Here is a 22663-nt window from a genome sequence, read left to right as displayed (position 1 = left end):
TATAAATTTGGGACCTGCTTCTCTCATGACAGAGCTCGCTCTGCTTTCCCGCATCGGTCGGGCAAAGGGGAAGAGCAGCTTTCTCTGGACTCCATTGAGTCATCATTAGAAATGTGCGTGTTGGGAGCACAAGGAAGAAGGAGGAACCGCTCTTCAGCGTTCAGCCGACCGCACGGTCCTTAACGGTTGTTATATTACTCAGGACAAACTGCTGAAGATTGACTGACTGACTCCCCCACTAAGGATACCGCCTGAAAAGCTCATTCTCTGCTAAATCCTGCCCTGAGCCAGACAGGGAAGCCTAACTGAATTCCTGGTGATAAGCAAATACAACTGTGAAGGGACAGGTCCCAGCACGTCACGCCAATGATCGATGCCTGCATACTAATAAACAAGCAGTGAAGATGGCAGCATCTGCAGAGTTAAGTCCCACCTAGCTAGGAGCAGAGCCACTGATGGCTTGGCAGCTACTGCCATCTTCGCCCCCTACACACACCATGTGATTCGATGCTGACTATTTTCATCCTCTGTTATGGAGCAGGAGTTGTTTCTCACCTCCACAATTCCATGGCTGATGGTCCCATACTGCCTCTTCCTCAGCATCACCAAGCTGATGACTATAACAGTAGCTATGGCAACAGCAATCACCAACAGACCAATAAGGGCGCTGCTGCTGAAACTGAAGTCATCGCGAAGCGAGTTGTCATTATCCTGGAGGGAAGAAAACAACGGAGCAGGTAGAGGAAGAGCGATGCAGGAGATGCGCTGCGAAATGCAAACCTAAAAGGTGGCCACCACTAAGGTCTTCAGCCATCTGTGGTATCGAGACGCGACTGATTACACTTAGCGTAAGTATTTCACCTCCAAGTCTTTCACCAAAGGGTAACAAACACAAAATTCTTTTCCCTACTTAGGCATTCTGGACAGGCACCGACCCACACCGCTTTCCTATCCTGCAAAACACCTCTGCAACGGAAGAGCGCGGGTAGAATCTAACGTGTGTTTTCTGTTTACATCTTTATGCAGAGAGGCCCTGACACTTTGTGCTCCCCAGGACCTCCCAGAGCAGCGTCAAGGCACCAACCCCCCAATTCAGTAACAGACAGGAAACCGAATGCCAGCTTTAGGACTTTGCTGATCACCAGACTCAGTAGCCACATACATACCGGCTCGTCCACCAGCCCACCAACACGCTCCGCATTGAAAATCATTTCCTTCACATCAAGGGTTTCATCAATTACCTGAAAACAGTCACAAAAGCGTTTTATGAAAGGAGCCGTACAAAACAGGTGGGAGAAGGAATACGAAGAACGACAGGAGACCTTTAACAAATGCTAGCAAAGGCTCAGAACCACCCACCATCTCTCCCCTGCTCTCAACAGCGTGGGATGTTCTCTGACTTTGAAAGCCATCTGAGTTAGTACCACAACCATTTGGATGTTGAGCCTACCTCGAACTAAAGACCCAAGTGACACCCTAGGCCCTAGCCTTGGACACAGCATTTCTGGCATGTAAGATCCAACCTGTGGCTTTAAAACAGTTTTGAAAGGAAACTCTCAGAAGTCCACTTTTTTTTTTAAAAAAAAACACCAGGGAACTGAGGCAACGCGGCTGCCACTACAACCTAGTGAATTATTTACACTGTAGGCAAAGCTAATACCTGCTGGGTCACCTTCGGAAGAAGGCAAGGCCCTTCTGGCTACAAAAAATAGGTGGGGAGACAGATGGAACACACCAGCACTCGCCGTGTTCAGCTGGCAAGCTACCTTGCTAAAATAAAGGTGTATCAAAGGGGTCTCCACTTGGGAATGCAGTTGTTAAATCAGACAGCTCTCCGGCTCAGGCCGCCGAAGATCTAGCTCTCCCTCCTTCCCTCACCCTCCCACCCTTCTGATGCTAATCAGTATTAAGAGCCTACAACAGTCAGAAAACTGACTCCCCCACACCATATGGATAATGAATACACCGACATTCCGTAAGCAGGAATGAGACACGGAAATAAGCCACTGCTGTTAATTAGTGTCCACAGCGGGCTTTGCTTTACAACGTAAAGGTGGAGAGCTCACCACATTTTCATCCACTTTGTTCTTGCTGTTAATCACTTTTTCTTCTGCGCCAATCAGCCCATCCAACTCCGTCATGCCAGAACCTGCACCAAAAGAGCAAGGCAGGGACCGTCAGCCAGCCCTCAGCAACGTTTAGGAAGGGTTACTACTCTTTGTAGAGCTGCCACGGCTAGCGTGTTTAACCGCACAGACCGCTGGTTATTAATCTGTCTTCATGCTGTTGTGTCAGAAGGGGAGCTCGTAAGCTACGCTACAGCGACAAGTGATCGGGGGCGGGGGGGGTCTGTTAATGAGGGGAAATGAGGTGGCAATGAGAGGAGCAGACAAGACTCACCAAAACCGGGCTGAAGTGTAAATCCAGAAATACCATACTGTTAAGCGCTGCTGTTAGAAGGTCCAAGGCAACGTGTAATGCAAATTGTGAGTGCACAGTTCCTCTCTGCAAATGTCACCCCGGGTCACCAGCACCTCGGCGTGACCCCCACGACAGAAGCACACGTCTCCTCCCTGCCGGGAGCCGGCACACGAGGAACGCTTTCAGCCGCACGGTCAGCATCACGGCAAGCGCATCAGCAAGTGCCTCGGGAATGAGAATTTCAAGGTCACCCAGCGTGGCTCTGTAATGAGCTGCTGTCCCGTATCTGGCACGAGCCCAGAAACAATAAATCCCAGGGCAAGGGAGGAGCAAAGAACTACACTCGCCTTTGTACCACATCACTCACTCATCTCTAAGCTGAAACTACTATAGGCTCAAGAGAAGAATATCAATTCACAGAAGGCGGCTGCTCTGCATAAACCGTTTTGATTTGAAGCGTTTATAAATAGATCAGATCAATAAGAGAAGAGTCTGATGCAAGATGCTCAGACCTAACACAACAGAGCCAGTCAGGAGAACGCCAGCTTTCCATTATCAGCAGGGACAGCGTAACGCCCTTCACAACACCTATGCCTCCCGAACGCAAAAGCAGGAGGACAGCAAAGCCCCAAACTGACAGCGGGGTCTCTCCAACGAGGAGCACAAGGCGGGGGAAATAGTACTACAGCGCTTAACACTTTGCCGGTGACTGCACACACCTCTCCGCAAGCTGCTGAGCTTGCAGGTTGCCTAAGACATTATATGCCAACGGCTGCTGAAATTGGCAGCACGTTCTTTGATGAGATGCAAGGAGAGGCTATAGCTGGCTCCAAGGCAAGTTTTTTTACAGTGACAAGCTTTTACTGCCTGAAAATGCCAAGGAAACTAACGTTTCACTCCAGCTCCTCCCAAAAGAAGCATCTTGGGTTTTAGTGCATCCCCTTTTCCTGTACGGTTCTTTGGAGACAGTAATCATATTCCAGGCACGGCCAAGACTGCCAGTCTGACTTCTCACGGCTGCCGAAGCAGGTCATGTTATTGTGAAAGTCAATGATGGGGATTTTCTGGAGAGCCTAGCCACAAATGGTTTTTAGAGAACTACTGTGTCAGCTTTTGGCCTATGGCTGCTTTATTCGATTCTCAGGAGCTAACGTAGCATACTCTCCAGGGCTGGGAGTTCAGCTGCTGCACTGAGCTTTGCTACTTATCACAGAGTGCTGTACCAAATAACAGACCTAGTTCTACGTAGCTCAAAGGCACGCTTCAGTTTATATACTTCCCAGAGGAAAAAAACTACACACATACACAAAAAATCCTCCTGAACTTCCTAGCAGCCCTCATGAAGTTCAAGGAAAAGGGAAGGGAGGGAGCAAGTGCAGGATATAAGCTTTGTCTCCAAGTCACCAGCCACTCTTCCATTTAGCCAAAAGGGGAGAACCAGTTTATATTTACTGCCCGTAAGCCAACAAAGTAGTTGTCCAATTAAAACCAAACCAAAATCAAACTAAATGCTGTCCCAATTCTTTCCAGAGCAGCCAGTATGCTGAATTAGCTGTACGCTCTTCCACAAGAGGGATGAAGGTGACTTGCATTAGCAGAGAAACACCAATAATGAGAATCGTTTCAATCTATCCGGTCTTCACCACGTTACAAAACTATTTGTGTTCATATTAAATGGTTATTAGCAAAATCCTCTGCTCTCCTTTGAGATTCCACACGATGTGTTTGGAACCAAAGGCACAAGATTAAAATGCCAGCTTTACTCCGCACCCATAGCACTTGCTCCGCAGGTCTGCTCTCTCACTTCCAGAATTAGCCTTCCATTTCTACTTTGGGAACTGGATCTGCAGTAGCAGGTCACCCAGGCCCAATTTTTATCTAAGACCGTATCATTAACAAAGAAGTTAATTTAATGCCAGTATTTCCATGTCGCTCTAAAAGTCCAGGCAGTCCCTTTTTAGCCAGGCACTGAGTTACTGCACAGTTAATAATGACCTAAAGGAGAACTGGATAATCACACAGGCTTTGCTAGTACGGAGTGATGCTACGTGTGAAAAGGTGATGCTGAGGAGACCACAAACACAAAATCTCCTAATTTATCTGTCCCAGACTAGCTACACTCCGTAATAATCTGCGAGGACATTTAGCCGGGCAACACAGCCCCCGTCCGCTGCGGTGCTCTCGTTCCTAGTTTAGGGCAGCGAGGACAGATCCCACAGCAGGCAGAAGAGCCTCTAGACTATTCACCATCAGCACCGCGAGGTTTATTTTGAGAAGCGTCAAACATGAGTACGCGTGGAGAGATGCAAAGGACCACACAGCTGCAGACAGACTGCCAGCCCCCATTTCTTGAGGTCGAAGCTACTCCGTGCACCCTCAGACACCACGCCAGCCCATCAGGGAGGAACACACACAGTCAACTAGATGCTCAGACTAGATCGTTTCTTCAACACTAGGTCTAAACAAGCAAAATCAGAAGTTACTGAACTAAATGAGAGCAGGGAAATGAAAATCAAGGTGAGCGTGAAACTAAAATGAAGCTATCAAACACACTGAGAAGGTAGGAGAGTGATCAAAAGCACTGTGAGGGAGCAGCTTAGAACCAACCTTTTTTCATTGGATGGTACAAATCCGGCTGAGGATCTAGCAGGAGGGAAAACAAAAACAAAAATAGCAGAGAAAGGAGATTAAGAGAGAAAGGAAAAAAGGCTTGCGCATGATTTCTGACTCAGACCCTGGGAAAAGCTTTTAGTCTACAGCTTTCTTTAAGCTCAGACTCTGTTCAAGCATTTTTAAAATTAATACACACACACACACACACACCAGCTGTCAACACCCAATGATACCAAAAAATATAGATATATATTTTTTAAAAAATAAAGAGAATTCCTGCATCCCTTCAGCAGGTCACAGCACAAAGCCTTAACATCTCACATGAGAGCGTTTTGGTTAAAGACTGAAAATTAATTCCAGAGTCAAGCCACACAGCAAAAATTTAACGCTCCCTGTAAAATGGAAAGAGATAAAACAATTTTGCAAAGAGAAGAATTGGGGAAGTCAAGACAGCAGCCCAGCGCAAATTACCGGCTGCACCACCTCTTTCCAGCGTACTGAGGGATACTGCTGGGGTGATGGCTTTACTCTTAGATCACCCAAAGGGACGGAGCTTTACGTTCCACTGCGCTGAGCCTACGGGCTAAAGAAAAGCGCCTCTGTTGTGTAAAGCCGGTGAACCCTATTTTCAGTTCCACATACCTTCACTTTCAGGCAAGGCTGGGAAGGTTTTCACCTGGAACGGACGGAAAGGTTTGCCCTCCAGGGGAATTTCTTCACTCTCCTCAGAGCTCACTCTGACATCCACCTGGGATTCAGAAATGGAGGATGTGAACTGATCCATATCTGCACGTTGCTCCTGAAGCAGCTCATCTGAAAGGAGTAAGAGGAAATATTACACAAACTGCATGAAGCCTGGCAGGGACAGAAAGGGGCAGATGGCTTGAACCTAGCTGAGGCAGGGCTGCAGGGGAACACTGCTCAGGGCTGCCAGGTTATCTTATCTTGCATGCTCTGAAGTCTCATCTCGAATTCTCAGTAAAGGCGTTGGCTAGAAATAGGTACAAATAAGGGCCAAGAGGTTTGATGTGGCAAGAGGTTTTGGCAAGATGGGATTAAACGATAAAGCGGGAAAGCATCTGCTTATTTTTAAGGATCTTTTTCACACACCCCCCCCCCCCCCCGAGAGACAGCTTCACTACTCAGAATATTGATGACTTTTTTTAAAGGGACAGTGGAAGTTCTTAAGAACAAACTCTTCAACTGGCTACATTGCAAAACCCCAAGACTATCTGCCCTGCTGTACCCAAGCACTTGTCGTTGAGGACATCCCCTCCAAGGAGCTAGCAAACCCTTTGGAGCCCACTTCACTCGATATAAAAGCTTGTGCTCCAACACGGTGGCACGGGAGCTGGCACACAGAGACACTCACCAATCTCATCTTGGATTTCTTCAGCCACATATGGCACCTTGTAGAGGAGAGACAAGCTTTGATTCATCCGCTCCTCGATCACATGGAGATGTGTCATCACCTGCGAATGTACGAGAGTGTGTGACTGCTACCAGTACTTCCCTCGTTTAATAAAATGTCTACTCCTGCTGGATCTGCCGTGATAGACAACAGAATGGGACATGGGTCCACCTCGTCCAGTTCTCTGACCGATGCTCTCCAACACATCGCGCTTCACTGGAACTGGCCATTTGTACATGGCGCTCTCAGTATTTTGGGAAAGGCTGGGGGCGAGAGAGAGGATTCAGCTGACTCGTGCTGTATCCAGCTCTCCACGGGCAACACTGAAGCTGGTATTTCCCATTTGCCAGATACGGTCGTAATTCATTTCCTGCAGCAGCTACAAGCAAGTGCTTTATTAAACAGATTATCATTCCTGACTACTAGAAAAGGTACACGCAAAGGGAGGGAACACCGTTATTTATCAACTCTGGTTTTGGAACAAAGGTGCCTTTCAGAGCGAGGCTGGCATTACATTTGTCTTACACCCACTACACCCACTCACTGGCAACAGCATTCTCCCTTTGCTTCAGAAATAATTTCAAACTCGATGCAACCTCAGATCGCCCTTCCCTAGCGGATTAAATTCACCGGTGAAGTGAAGCCTGACCTGAAGAGGGTGCTGCATAATCAGGGATCACGCAGACCCAGAAAAACATTTACACAGATGGCCAAATATTGAAAAAAGCTAAGGAGTTTGAATGGACCTGTTTTACAGCCTGACGTGTACCTGACCTTTAAGAGCACGGATGAAAGCAATTTAATTTTACATGTGGCAGCTTGTCAATCAAAGGAATCGATTGACGAGCTTGAAGTGCATCTGAAAACTAAAGGGAATGGAAATTGAACTGTACCACCCACATCCCTCGCATGTCAATTTGTTGACACTGCAGCCTTCAGAATGAATTAAGGACTGTTTAGGTTTTAGCTTAAGAATACAGTTCACACACTCCCTCCTGGGCTTTGGCAGCATCAGAACAAAGGGTCAGGGTAGACTGTGCTTGATATGCTAAGCCGTCTCTGAAGATGCTATCACATATTCCACACGGCAAGCCAGACATCAGCTTGTAAACACCACAGCTGTGACGGCTCTTCCTGAGGATGCGCAGCTTAACAAGAATCATAGAAGCACTGGCAGAGAGACAGGAGTTGAAGGTACAACTGCTAGCACGCAGAACCACCACGAAACCCATGCGACCAGGCACTTCCAAGCATGAGGTTTGCTTCTGGAAAATCACTGCAGCACTACTCTGCACCCTCACCAGAGGCGACTGTAACAGACCCCAGTCCCTGTCTGACTCTTAAATCATGGTATTTCCATCTACTGGTTATACACAGCCAAGAAATAAAGCATTTTTTCTTGGTGCCTATTTCTTTTTTTAATTGTTGATCTAACAATTATGATCAAGTGCTTGGCAAAGGTTACGTATTACGCTTTGGAAACAAGGCAGCAACTGTAGAGGCACAAGAGAATTCCCACAAACCCGAAACGGAGGCATCATGAAGAACCAGCCTAATGCAAGGAACATACAGAAGACGAGGTCCTGGAAGAAGCGAGGAAGTCCGATCCAAGGATCACAGAATCCCCAGCAAATAACTTCACAGGTGTCGGACAAAAGGAAACACGAAAATGATACCAAACTACTTCTAAACCTCTAGACTCATCATTCTGACCGACAGTGACTCATGTATAAACCAGAGCTCCAATTTTTAACGCTAAGTACCAAGGAGAATGGTACGGACAGTTATCTGGTCACAGGCAATACGCACACAGAACGGGAGACCCCTGCGCACGTACGAGAAGTTGCTATGGCACCCAGCAAACGAGTGCAAGGACTCGATGCATGGCTTGTAGAGTCTCCGACAGCCAGGACTGGGTAACAATGCCTCCCTTGATAGAAACATACCTGAGATTTCATCTGTGCAGCCTTTTCTGGGTCAACTGCCAGGACATGCTGGTAATGGCGAATGGTGTGCAGACGGTCCTTGTTCTCAGCACGAACATAGCGCTTCAGAGCTTGCAGGATGCGGTGAGGCTGCGGGGTTTGAGAGGGGAAGAGTTCAAGTCCATTTGAAACAAGTAAAATTCACAGCTGAAGTTCAGCACTTCAGAAGTGAGCCTGCTTTGTTACTGGCCAGATCAATCGCTGCGTTAACCTCTTAGATACCTTCTTTTTAAATTAAGTTTGTTTGACTCACAACACTGTGCCTTATGAATGCTAAACAAAGCGAAGGGGTGTTTTTAAGCAGGCAGAGAGTGAGTCAATTAGGACACCCACTGCTAGGTCTGCAGCTCAAACTGCTGTGATGGAGAAAGCTTTACTGGGAACCTATTCCCAGCTTCTGCCCTGGCACGTCACAGGGAGTCTTCTCACGAGCCATTCCCACCTTCCACCCTGCCCAGAGCTACCCTACTGTAAAAATCCGTTGCAAAAATCCCTTGCAGAGAAACCCACCCGCGGTGGGTCAGCCTGGAGGGCAGCCAGGTAGTTCTCCAGAGCAATGCGACGGCGATCATTCAGCATGGCTTCCACACGAGCCAGGTGAGTTTCCACAAGCTGCTGCTTCTCACTTGCTGCTTCTTTCTCCAGAGATTTCACCATCGCCTGGAAGTGCTAGAACAAAGAAAGTGCTCTGCATGAAATGCGCTGTATGCATCAGGGTCACCTATTCTCACTCACATATCTCCTCAGAACAAATGCAGCCTGTCACACTGCATGTCCTAGGCATTTACAGTAGGAGAGAAGGGCACTGAGAAGTGTTGACACAGATTTTATCTTTGCAAATTCCACAGCGACAATTTGCCTTCCAAACTCCCTTCACAAGCCATTTTAAAGGTCTGAAGAGGGTAAATGGCCTGGCAGATAAATCACGCTGGGGTTAGGAGATCCAGACCAACACAGTATTAATTCTTCCGCTCAACCCTGCAATATGGAAAGAGGATTGATCCCTTCAGCCCAGAGCCACTAATCTGAATTTGCAGAAGTTTACCAAGGTATTGCATAGGGGACTTTCATTGGCGCGCCTTCGTATCAAATCTCTGTACGTTCTATTAGAAAGGTCATAACCTACATCTCCAAGAGAACCAGAGAAGACCATTCAGTGTTATTACGTTTCAACAGAGATCATGACAAACTCTTTTGGACTCGCATATATTTCCAAACAGTGGCTTACATTAGAAAAACGTAGAGAGAAAACTGTTCCAGGACAAAATCCAACCCAGGCTTAAAAGCTGGAGTCATTCACTTAGCTGTGCATCGGTTTGAGGGACCTTCATATAGTTGTCTCTGTCAGAAGAGCCTGCCCCTAAACAATCCCATACTGAGAATATCCCTGATTAACTTCACAGTCTAACTGAACTCTCCTCATAAGGCAGAAGATTGGCATTTTGGCAGCAAACCAGTTTTATCTGCTGTCTAAGTGGTTTTCCCAACGTCTGCCCAAAGAGGAACTGTGTGTCCAGAGTCAGGGCCAATCTGAACTGGGCTGCGAGGCCACTGGTTAGCGCAAAACAGGCCAAAGGTCTGAAGTTACCATTCGGCTCTGCTGTCGCTATGCTTGAGGGGTGAGATCTCTTCCTACTACTGGGTTTAGGAAAGGACCTGGCCCAGTATCGGATCATCTCCAGCTTTAAGAACAAAGCATGCACTTGAATCAAATCTCCTCTAAAAGGCAGCTGTTGACAGAACAGGAAAGCTGTTCTTCCATCTCAGTCATCTTTTGGCTTGGAATATTACAATCTTTCATTTAGTTTACTGGGAAGAAGGCAGCCAAGCACCAGTAACTTTCCTCTTTAGGTCCTTCAACTCGTACCTGAATGAGAGTCTGCCTTTCTGCCTTGGGGAGATTTACAGCTTGGTGTTCTGCTTCCTCCCATTCCTTTTTCACCTGGACAAGAAAAGGACAGAACATGTCAACACAACACAAATTTACATCTAATTTTTGCAAGCCCGTCTGCCTTCACAGGCAGATCCTTGCACAGCCTGTCTACATTTTGAAGGCACATCAGACCTGCTGTAGGGTTTAAACCTAGCACTTAAGCCCTCTGAGCAGCAAGCCAAGTGTCCCCAGGGATTCCTCCCTCCCAACACTCCAAAGAAATGAAATCTAATCGCCAAGAGCGTGGATGTGTTGCAAGAAACACACAGAAGGCTGGCGACTGGAAAGGAAGTCAGTGCACCATCAATTTGTCCACAGAAACATGGGCAGCAGCCACGCAGCGCGGCACAGAAGGCTAAAGCTAGATGCTCACCCGGTCCATGCGGTTGTGGTGTCGGACCTCCAGCTGCTCCTTCGCCTTCTGGAAGCGGGCATGTTCGTTATCATCAGCAGGGGTTTCGAAGTAGACATCCACATCATCAGTTGGCACTGCAAAGAGAGGGTAAGGATAAGCGGAGGTTCGGAAACCTGTGGTCGTGGATTGCAAAGGGCAGGTAAGGAGAGGAACCTCCACGCCTGCATAATTAACAATCTGGCAGGCTGAGCCTGCTGAACAGCCACCTACCAGGAGTCCATTTTGGTATCTTTGAGCTGCCAATTTACTGCACAACATCAGTTAGTTACATCATCCCCAAAACACAGTAATGCACTGCGGCAACCAGCACCTGTTCGGTCTCCTCATTAGTTGTGAGATGAGCACTATTTGGCTCCAGCAGCAGAATTACTTGAATTGCAGAATAAAGAACTGGTTTTCTCTTCCCTTTCACATTGGCTTTGGATAGCTTAAATGACATTTTGTGCATTAGCTGTTCACTGACAAGCCGGCTCCAGACATCATTAATATGATTAGGGAGCTTGACAATAAAGCTGCACAAAATGCTGCCCAATATTTTAAACTTCAAACCTACCTTCCCTACCAGATGTACCATGCAGGACTACCAGGCAGCGATATAAGACAAGACAGCAACAGAAGGGCGCTCAGTGTGACAAACTGACTCATCCAATGAGCTGGACAGTTTGTATCTTTAAGACATTCAGATTCGACAAGGGGAGAAATAACATTTCAGAACTGATTTTTTTCAAGCACCTGCAAAATCCGCAACAGGGGCTCTGTACTCCATACACCGCAGTTCAGGGAACATTGAACCAAGTTTCTGTGCTACAGTTTTAGAAGCTACACATCCCAGAGCCCTTTCTGAAACAATCTAGGGCAAGGAGGATGCACTCTGTCATTGCCCTTCAGCAAAGGGAGAGCAGAAAGGGAACGTTAAGGCAACCTTTCAATCATGAGTGATTTGGGTGGGAAGACCTCTCAGAGGCCACTGAAAGACAGCATGCTTCAGAAAAAAAAATTTACCTGGCGCTTCAGAATGAATACAGGGCGAGAGTTTAGCACGCACCTGAATCCACCAACCCTCGCCCTAACTAGGGAAGGAGGAATGAAGATGGGGAAAGGATTACTGCATGAAATAACGGCAACATACAACACAGGCATTACTCTTGTGTGCAAGGGGCAACGTCCAACCAGTACTGTATTCTGGGCCTGCTCATCGCATTTCTGAACCAGGCTTGGGACACAGAGAACTCTCTTTCCAGCCCCAAATCCCCCTGTAAGAGGACAAACTTTTGAACAAAAAGCTCCTGACATCCGCATCTTTTATTTCCCCACTTCAGTTAGATCAGCCCAACCTAAAGCACTTGCATGAAGCCCATTTTGTAAACAGGATTATGGCTGCATAGTCAGACTGCCAAGCCCCAGATAACACAAAAAGCCTTTCAAAAGGCTTTAATGGTAGCTGAAGTGGAAGTGCTGGAGTTCAACAATAAGATTAATAAGGAGGTTAAAATGTTTTTGGTAGTTTTATCATCTGACATAAAAGCCAGTTGAAATTGGTGCCAAAAACCTCAAGCTCTCAAAAACACAGGGATTGAATCATGATTCATATTTCAAACCCAGCTGAAAGCGGCAATCTGAATTCTATACTACTTCTCTGATAATTGCCCCAAACTAAAATAGCAAGAAAATGCCTACTGCCAGGAGAAGGGTGAGTAGCAGCTGACTTTTCAGGACCGACTGGTCAAACATATGCACGGTAACACGACTGGGGAAGAGCAAGTCTTTCTTCCGTGTATTTGGGAACAAACCCAGATACGCAAAAAGGCAAGCTATGTGTTTTCCCAGGCGGTTAGAGACAGCCCCCGGTCCCTGCTATAGGTCTGGAAGAGGACAACTACACCCTTAGCAAGAGCTGCAAGCCAACGGTGAGCACAGACAGCATACGCCGAGAGCCACTTTCCCCAGGAAAGTTCCCCCTGAAGACCTAGAGAAGCGGAGACAAGAGGAGACTGCTGCAAAAGGACAGACAGAACTGCTGCAGACACCAGAACCAAAAGGAGAAGCTACACACGTACCCTCTCTTCACCTAGGCAAGGAGGACGAGACACCAAACGCCAGACAGACAGTGGCTAGCTGCAAAAGGGCCAGCGGGAGGGCAGGACTTACTCATCTTTTTACACACAGCCATACAATACTCCTCTGACTCAAAATTGTTCCTGTTGCCTCCGCAGCCTCCATATATAAAGCGAATGCATTTTCTCTTGTTAGGATCGAAGTACCAACGAGGCATCACAGCCCGGCAGGGCCCTGTCATCGCCTCCTGGGAGCAGACAGCTGTGTGGAGACGGGTTAGAACATAAGCTAGTGAGGAGCACAGGCCTTGCAGAGCAATTTACACAATGCAGCGGCGGCAGCTCTAGTTCTTCTTCTAGGGCACCAGCGCTGGCCTCAGCGTCGCTACTTCACCAGCCAATGGGCTTTTGTCAGTTTGGGGTGGGGGGTGGTGGGATTTTTATTACATTGCAAAAGCACTGGTCACAAGGCTTGCTAGCGCTATTCACAGAGACTGAATATTCACGTGGTGTTCTGGAACAAACGTGCAGCAGCGGGCTACCTGAGCAGTTGTCTCAACACAGAGCTCTCATCTGCAAGAGCCCTTTCTCCTTAGCTAGAGGCTGAAGCAGCAAGGATCTACTTTGCTGATGCCACAGTGCTATGCCTCGGGTGTCCCAGTGGTAGAGCCTCTGCTGTGTAAAACCAACATGATGCAAAGAAAGCCCATTAGTGCTGCTTAAAGCGTTCAAAGATGTCCTGCTCTCTGCACTCAGCCTGGATAGACGCTTCCCGTCTTAAAGGTGAGGTACAAAAGCAAGTGAAAAGGCAGGCTAAGCAAGAAGAACATGATCGCCATGGCAATCTCAGCCGCTAGGTTTTTAAGTTTTGAAACATCGGTACACCAAATATTGAAACTGCAGGCAGCCACGGTTGTGGCCTGCTTCACAATAAGTGGGCAATACGAGCAGCTGCGTTATTCCGAGGCAAGAGAACACATACAGTGTATAGGTTAGCAACTGTTTGTGGTACTGCAGGGAAGAAAAGACTGCATACCCCCAAAACAGACACCCCAGTCACATTGTTCCCAGTCTGATTCAACACCTGCAGTCCTGGAACAGTCCCGTACATATATGAGCTAAGCCTTGTTTCAGCAAGTAAAAAATTATCTGCAGCATGCTGGCATTTTACCAAAAAGATGCAAGTACTGCTGGCAATGATTCAGTGATCTGTAGCTAATTGAATTTCATTCCCTCTCCCCTCCTCTGCAGACACTTCTACATGCAAAGTACAGGACATCACGTAACGCTGAGCCACCACACCATCAGCGGATGCCCTCCACAATGGCACCTACCGCTTAACAAAAGCTACCACAAGCACAGTATATATTACTATTGCAGAAAAGATGTATAACTCGCATAACGTTGGGCCAACCGTGCCGGCTGACTTTCTTTCATGAAAGAGAAGCGTTTACGCAAAGGCAGCGCTAAGTATGTTCCTCACTCTGAAATGGTCGGATGGCACCTTCACGCCACCTCTGCAGAGTACAGCCCACCACTTTTAGCTTCCTTTTTGTACGCTGGTATAAAACACCAAATCCAAGATAACCACCCCAAACCAGGATTTTAAATTCCTAGCGTACCCCAAATGCTTCCTTAAGGTCTTCCAAAATTAGCCTATGCAGATACGGCTTTTCTGACTCAACACCGCACCTTCACGGAGGCTCTCGTTCAACATGCCAAACACCGGGCTTTCTGCCAGCAGAACTGCTGTTTATCTGGAAGCATACGGCCCATGCTCTAGAGAGTTAATTTCAACACTTGAAACACAAGCATCATCAGCTCTCCTCTGTTTGCTAACTTATCTGGCAAATAAAACTTCCAAGTGGCATTTATTGACTTGATCTAAACCCCATCGCCAACCGACAGGCAACAAGAATACTCTCCAGGAAGCAAGCAAGCAAGGTCTGTAGGCTAGAATGTGTCTTACATTTCATATCGCTGCTGACTTCTTTTTCGGAAACAGCCTTATCATTGCTAGGCTCTGTGGGGGTCTCTTCGTTGTAATCATCAATTTTGTAGCTATCGTAATAGTAATCACGGTCTTCCACCACATCCTCCTCCTCTTCCCCTTCATCGTCTTCATCCTCATCTTCCTCCACAGCTGTTCCTGTGAAGTCTTCTACACCTGCCTCTGTGGGGAACTCACTGAAGGGATAACAGTTAAGTTAGGGGGTAAAGTTAAGGTTAATCACGTTGCAGCCAACCTTTGATGTACCAGAATAATGATTCTTTCTTCACCTGCTCTAGAAACACAAGCTGTGGGGAAAATAAACGTACCAACTACTGATCAGCCCATCAACCAGCGCAACGGGACTTCCCTTGTTACAGCCACACCTGCTACTGCAGGCAGAGCTTCTCCATGGCTGTGGCTTAATGGGGTTTCCTTGCGTTTTCTCATCAGCTTCTTTTCAGTAAGTGAAAGTCTGTCACTGGGGGAGCTTCCTACTGTAGCAATCAGACAGTCTTTTTGACTAAGGATGAAGGGAGGGGAGCTGTTTGGCTCCTCCGGTAAGAGGAGCACTGCAAAGTCATCTGTCCTTCTGCAAGGCTTTCTCAGGCTCAGGACAGCCCTTTGGGAAATTCAAAAGCACAGGAATTCTCCTCTCAGTCTTCTCACCACACAGGAATTGCTGCGTGAAATATTCACGAACAGCAATTGCACGTACAGAGCTGTTAACATCTATGCCAGTAAGAAACCTACCTTTTATAAAGGTCATAGTCTTCATCCTCGTCTTCGTCCTCCTCTTCTTTGGACACAGCCTCATCCACAACCTTTGCCTGAGGACAACACACGTATTCTGTTCCATGGAACTGGTCTACTCCACAGGGCAGCAGCATGCCGTAACGGTGCAGGATCATCCCTTCTGTCAGACAGGCCTGAAAGAGGAGCCCACTCACGTCAGTTTAGCACCCTGCTCTTGCTTTGGATAAAGCTGAAATTGGTCTAGCACACATCCCAAGAACACTACCAATGGTCTAAATTCTACAGCAAAAAGACAACAGCAACATAAGACCCAAGTCTGAACATCAAAGGAAAATGGATTTGAAACCTGTAGCTTAAGCAAAACCCCCAGAAAAGTCTCAGATTCAGAGCCATCCAGTGCTTCCTCGTATTAACATATCAAACACCCCTCAGCCCCTAACAACTCCTGATTTGTCAGCCTGGCTACTGTGTCCAGGAAAAATAACTATAGATGTTTTGTGCCAACTCAATGGAGAGAGCACTTGAAAGAAACAGAACTGGTGTTTGCTTTCCTGGGCTGGCCATTTCATTAAACTTTATCTATTAAACTTTACACTGGAGTAAGTGAGTAATCACTCAAATGGACTTTGCGTCAAGATTATTTTAACATGCTGTAGATGAAAATCAACCAGATAATTCAAGAAAAAGCCAAATGCAAACTGTAATCAGGCATTATGTCTACACACTTCTCTTAAACTAAGGGAATACATGGCTTTGTGGTGCCCCAGAAAATTATGAAGAAAGGCTTTATTATGTACCTCAGAATCCTTCTGTGCTTGGCTTTGTTACAGCACAGATGTAAAATAAGCCAAGTATTTCTGGAAAAGCGCTGCAACTATCTTGAAAGCCAGTGATGTTTAAATCTGCTAGACATTAACAAGTTTATCCTCAATTAAAAGGTGATTCCTCTAGCACAGCTTTATTTAGATGTATTTTTGCTCTCAGGATTTTAGAGAAGTAGGAAGTTGTAACTGGTGCATCCTTGAGCTCACCTTTACTAGCACCATTACAACTAATCACTGTGTTGCCGTTTCTGTAATTGCAGTTTCTACAAAATGGAAAACATGTACATTTCATCACGATCTTGTTTTCACTTCCTCCATTTCGAATGGGCGTGCAGAGTATTTGCAACATTTTTGCTACTCCGATAAAAAAAAAAAAAAAAAAAACCCAACACAAAAAAAAACCAACCCACAACACAAAAAAAACCCCACAGGCTAGATTTATTCTGAGAAGATAATCCATCTCTTATGTAAAACCTCCACTAATCAGTCACAATGAAACTCAGGCTGCCCCCAAGCAAACATTCCCAACCAAATCCCCAGCAGCAGCAGCAGGTACACAAATGCAAAACATGCAAGGGAAGTAGCGAGTATCCTATGACCTGTAGATCTCCACCCTGGAAAGAAGGATGAGCCACTGGATTGAAACATGCCAGAGACCTCATTTCAATTCCTAGCTCCATCCTAGGGTATGATTTTGGGCAAGCTACTTAGGACAGCTTTCCACAAATGAAGAATAATTCAGCTAGCTACACAGGTTTTTTAAGTCACTTGACTACTTTTAATTATCTTTTTTTTTTTCCATTTGCTCTCTGCCTCGACCTGTATGGATAAATGCTGTATTTATTGCTCCGACACTACACAGCCAAATGGACGGATCCAGAATACAGATTCCTGCCACAGCAGCTCAATTACCTCTTTCGCCACAGTGTGCCAGTGCTGATGGCTTTCACACACATCCATCCACTCCTTATGGAAGAATTGGCACTTCTCTGGAACCAGCAAGACATCGCTTACAAACTCACCCACTGAAGAAAAAAGCAAAATGTCCACAGTTCACACATGTCCGACTTCCAACAGAAAACAAAGCCAATATCAGAACTCCCCCAAAGTACACTTTCGTTGCAACTGCCTCAAAGTTTTGATATATTTTTAACAGGGACAGGTCAGATCAGCAGCTATCCCTGGCAAATTAACAGAAAAAGAGAGCCTCAGTTTCCAAGGTAAAAACAATGTGAACCCTAAGGCTGAACTGAAAGCAAAGTTTACAGCCCTTGTTAATAAATAGTTGTTCATGGAACAGACAGGATTGACTGAAGAGATTTCACTCAAATCTCTGAGAAGATTGCATCTGCATAAGGAAGTTTTCAAACCACCTAATCACCAATTTCTAAATGAGTTGCATCGTACCAAAGTTAGTTCATGCTGTCTGGTGCCGTAACAGCCTGGAGATTTTTATATGCCACCAGCGTTATCTATGTTTTCAGTATCTGGGTATCTGAGCAAGTCGTGTTTGGTTTTGTTTTGTTTCCAGATGGTTTAATTCAGGATCAACTGCAGCACATTCCCTGACTGGGACAGTCCTAACCAAAACACAGAGAGCTGGAAAAATAAAAACTATACGGCCCAAAAACCAGAGTACAATCACAGTCAGCAAATACACTGCATTCCACCAATTTAGACAGCCACCACCTCACCAGCATGATGAAGTTTTGGCACAATCTTAAACCCAGACTCTTTGCTTTTGAGGAAGGTCAGAGAGAGAGAGAATTGGTGTGCTCTATGGACTCTGTAATAGTTGGATTTAAAAACTATTTAGCCTGAATTTCCACCACAACTCGGTTTGGCACCACATATGAAATAAGTATCAGAACCGTATCAGCATTACTTTCTGTTCTTAGCCCAAAAGTCCTACCAAACACTGCCACTGGAACCCGAAACGTGAAATTTTCCCAAAGCTGAGATTTTTCTTTCTTTCTTGCAGATTTAAATGTCACATCCAGAAATTTTTAAAAAGCATATACCTAGATACTCTGAGAAGACCAAGAAAACATCTTCAGTCCAAGTGTTTCAAAGCAACCCCTTGCACACGTGACCGGCAGCTTTAGGAATCATTTATTAACATTGGAGAAAAGGGTTTTAAGTCAAAGGCCTTCTCTCACAGTCTTCAGGGAGTAGAATTATTTGTCCAACTAACCTTCAACACCACCTTTTCAATAGAAATTTTAATGTTTTGGGCGACCATTCTCTTTTTCAGCCCCCCAGGATTGACACCAAAGGCTCACGGACACATCTCCTATGCATTATACACAAGCTGAGTTTACAGACAGATTATCTGATGACAACTGCAAGATAATGAAATCAAGTAGCATTCATCATCCCTTTTCAATTTGTTTTTCTGTTAGTTAAATTTTAAACTAGTAAGACACAACAGGCCGGTGAGAACTCTGAGATGAAAGGTTTAAATGCTTCTGATAAGCAAGCTAAAACTGACCAGAGTTTAAAATGAAGAGACAGTGTTTCTGGGCAAGGCAGAAGGCTCAAACTGATCGGATACAATAATCATTAACAAACAGCAGCCGTTAAGCAGCTACTTTGAAAAACACCGAGTCTTAGCCCCGTTGCCTAAGACACATGGAAGATTCTCTCAGTTCACACCGGAACTGGAAAACCCGTACACGCTACACATTGATGGACACCTTCCCCATTCACGGCCACTGGTGTCAAAAAAGAAAAATCCTCAGCCTTTCCAGCTCGGAGGAGGTCCGAGAGGGGTTTCCATGCCACCTAGCAGCCAGAACTGTCAGCAGTTTGTCTTTTCACACCTCGCCAGGCTCGGCCCTGCTCCCATCATCCTATTGTTACCTTTATTTTACAGTTCAGTGAGAGTGCTAATGGGTTCTCCTCTTCTCCCCTCTTTACTTTTGAAATACAAAAGAGCTTTCATCGCTGGGGGGGGGGGGGGGGAGGCAGGAGAAGGGTAAACACTGCACACAGCAAGAGCCAACCTCAGGAGAGTCTGTGCATTAATGTAGCAAGGAAGACACAAGCTGGAACAGGAACAAAAAAATACAGTTTGACTGTAACCAAAAAGTCACAGGCACCCGAGAGAAACACATCATCCATTTACAACCAGCGATCTGAGCACTGCTGTAGAGGAGAAGGTATTTTATACACACATGGGCTACCGACTTGCAACTCGAATCTGAAATCCAAAGCTTGGGCCGTACAAGTCAAGAACACTGTGAAAGACACCAATTAAAACTTTGACAGACAGTTTAATGCTTATCAAATTTTAGGGCGCTGTCACTAAAATCAGCTTATTTTGCAGCTGGAGAATAGGCTTGGGGGAGGATTACTTCTAAAAGAGATGACCCTTATGAAACCAGAGATCTGGCTTTCATCCTTATTTCCATTAGAAGTTCTCAGTAGAATGGGTTTGGTTGCTTCTCAAACCTGAATTTTCACATCTATAAAGGCAAATATCTTTCTCCCAGGACGTGTCCACATCAAATTCCATTTTTTTATGAAGTGCTTTACGATGACCTAGTGGAAGCTGTTCATACAGGACAAAGCACCCATACAGTTCTGCAGTTTCACCTGCGTTCTCCTACATCAAACCACGTGCTAACCTGAGATACGAATACAAGTTATGAACACTGGTTCCTGCCCAATGCTCCCAGCAATCAAAACTCTCCAAGATCGCACAAGACTTCGTACAAAACAAGTCTTTCCCAGCGGATAACTGAAAAGAGATCCAGCCAGCTGAGACTAAGCTTACTACTAAGAACGCATGCAGTGCAGCGCAGCGTCAGGCACAACCTACGGGTCAAAAGCCACAAGATAAACATGTTGCCTGCTTCAAGTGGGTGGATAGATTCTGGAAAGCACCATGAAACCCATCACCGTTTCTCTCTTATTCTTTCACAGTTCAAAGTGGGGACATGGGATACAGCTGCAAGAAGCAGGGCCTCTTTGAACTAGCAAAGTTTAAATATAGTCATTGAAACAGAATAGAGATCTCTTGCCAAGACCAAAGCAGGAAGCCTAAACACACTGAGCATTCGAGTCTCCAAGGCAACAAAATATTAAAGCTCCACAAAAATAGGATCACAGTATTAAATCCCAGTGTCTTTGTGATACTCAAATACAATAGCCTTCAGGTTTTTATGGCAGTTGCAGAGAGAATGGGGATTTCTTTTTCGCGCCAGGCACCATTATTCCACCACAGCTGTTATCAAGCTGTCGATCTGTTTGAGAAAGGCAGAGTTCCATCTTGTGGAAATAAAAAATGTTTAAGCAGAAGTTGGATGCAGAAATGGCAACCTGATCTAAGAGAAGCCTTACAAACTCTGTTGTTCCCCCTGTAAGAAGCCAGGAGGCAATTCTTTGCTCCTCCCACAAGAATGCACAAACACATCATACCACACACTCACCCAGGCACTTGTAGGGCACGACAATGTGAGTGTGGTCCTTGCACTGTTTCTTCCCTCTCTTGCACCAGCTGTCGATGCTGACAGGTTGGTTGGCTTCCACAACGTTCGTAACCTGAAGGTCTGGGTACATCTGTTTAACAAGACGCACAGGGAGGTTTCTCTCCAGAAAGGACAAAGAACATGCAAAGTGGCTCCTAACCAGGAGCAGTGAGGCTGGTGCTCTACATAAAAACAAGTTCAAATTTGCACGTTGACACAGATTCTCCTCTGGGCCAAGCTTACAACAGCTGAAGACATAAAGCTGCCAGCCGTTTGTCACACTGGGCTTGAGAAATGGAACTGGTCATCACTTTGTGGCAGGAGAAAGCCAGGTCAGGGCAAGAGCCTTCACTGGCACTAAGCTGAGGTGTCTGGCTTTGCATGGTAGCAGAGGAGTATTTGGGTTTGGAGGAGACTTACCTGTTCCATTCTGCCTGGTGCAGTGCGATACCCTCTGGAAGATGGCAACAAATAGAGCTCAGTAATCTCTTCAGACTCTCTCCTCACTTGTCAAGCCAACATGCACCCACCTCCTCAGGTTTCCTTATCCCTGCTCCATTTATGGTGTATTAATAAAATCCTGATGTCCTGCTCCGGTTCTCAAGTCCAGACACTGACTTACATGTAGAATCCTACTTCGGGAACCAAGCATAGCCCCAGTTGTATCAGCCTGGTAAAACAGTTCTAAAAGTTTTCCAGTCCAGATGTGCATTCTATCACTTTCCCATTAAAAAAATAACACATTCCTTGTGGTATTTTACATAAATTGCTCCTCTGAGGTGACAAGTAAGACACGGATCAAGGCCAATACGTTACAGTATATCTGGAGCATGCTGAAAGGAGATTACATCTTTTACAATAAAGCATAAAGAGCCTAAAGACACTGGCTACATTTTGGTGAGAATATTTTTCTAATACTCCGGCTGATCTGAACATGTCACCGAGAACAACAAGGCCATGTACTAATTAGAATAGGCGTCAGGTTCCATTTTGCACAACATGGAGCAGATGCTGGTTAACCAGCTCAGAGGCTGAACGTTTGAGGAAACCCCTGCAAACACAGACACGGGCACCTCTCTGACTTACAGACCGAGGACCTTCTGTGGCGGCATAGTTGATCTAAATCAGAGGTAGCTCCTACAGCCCACTGCAGTGTCCTGCCTGCTCCTCCTGGGCTATAAGCCACCAACACAATTCAGGGAAGTGAACTAGTCAAAAGCAGGTTAGTCTCCTGAAGGGTGAATTTGCTACCGACCAGCTAAACTGGAATCCAATTCCTTAGCAGCAGTGACGATTCAGGATCTCACAGAACAACTCACCTCCTGGCAGTACTGCAGAATATCTTCCTTTTTTCCAAAGCAGCTCTTGGTCCCGGACGTGTCAGGTTCCCATTTCCCAGTCTGGATGTTCACATGCATGTTTAGCTTCCCACAGAACATGGCAATTTGAGGCTCTGCCACTGCAAACCCTGTCCCAGCATTGGCTGCGAGTGCCTGTGAAGACAAACAAAAACAAAACATGTTGATTGCATTATCCGATCAAAAGCAGAACACATAAACCCTCTGGCATCTTCTCAGAGAGCTCCTGCTTAATCCAGAATATCAGCGGTATCTTGCAAACTATTTCATAACAGCATCCCTTAAAGCTCATGAGCCCACCACACAAAAAAAGGTGTTTTGTTTGTCCAAACTCTGTTTTTATTATTGCAACAGCTTACCAAAACCAAGAGTAATTCACACTTAAAGGTTGCGCTCACAAAGGCCAAAACAGATGTCCAAAAAACTTTAAC

The 22663-nt window shown here is 46.0% G+C and overlaps 1 protein-coding gene across 5 annotated transcripts in view; it reads right to left on the bottom strand.

Moving 5' to 3' along the window:
• APLP2 (amyloid beta precursor like protein 2) overlaps window positions 1–22663 on the bottom strand; it is a 47642-nt gene that overhangs the window by 1846 nt on the left and 23133 nt on the right. The window contains exons 2-17 of one of the 5 annotated variants that reach the window (XM_037409704.1): window positions 22194–22367; window positions 20836–20965; window positions 17315–17427; window positions 15576–15751; window positions 14802–15019; window positions 12927–13094; window positions 10737–10852; window positions 10298–10372; window positions 8941–9099; window positions 8392–8520; window positions 6407–6506; window positions 5677–5847; window positions 5029–5064; window positions 2067–2149; window positions 1167–1241; window positions 556–711 (exon numbers count right to left, since the gene is read on the bottom strand). In XM_037409704.1, coding sequence (XP_037265601.1) covers window positions 556–711; window positions 1167–1241; window positions 2067–2149; window positions 5029–5064; window positions 5677–5847; window positions 6407–6506; window positions 8392–8520; window positions 8941–9099; window positions 10298–10372; window positions 10737–10852; window positions 12927–13094; window positions 14802–15019; window positions 15576–15751; window positions 17315–17427; window positions 20836–20965; window positions 22194–22367 — 2079 coding nt within the window. The remainder of the gene's footprint in view (window positions 1–555; window positions 712–1166; window positions 1242–2066; window positions 2150–5028; window positions 5065–5676; window positions 5848–6406; window positions 6507–8391; window positions 8521–8940; window positions 9100–10297; window positions 10373–10736; window positions 10853–12926; window positions 13095–14801; window positions 15020–15575; window positions 15752–17314; window positions 17428–20835; window positions 20966–22193; window positions 22368–22663) is intronic. The other 4 variants (XM_037409705.1, XM_037409707.1, XM_037409706.1 and 1 more) reach the window with 4 other exon arrangements.

This window comes from Falco rusticolus, chromosome 16, assembly GCF_015220075.1.
Source record: "Falco rusticolus isolate bFalRus1 chromosome 16, bFalRus1.pri, whole genome shotgun sequence".
NCBI classification, from domain to species: Eukaryota; Metazoa; Chordata; class Aves; order Falconiformes; family Falconidae; genus Falco; species Falco rusticolus.
Note: the sequence above shows the minus strand (reverse complement) of the source record. Positions and strands in the feature narration are given on the sequence as shown.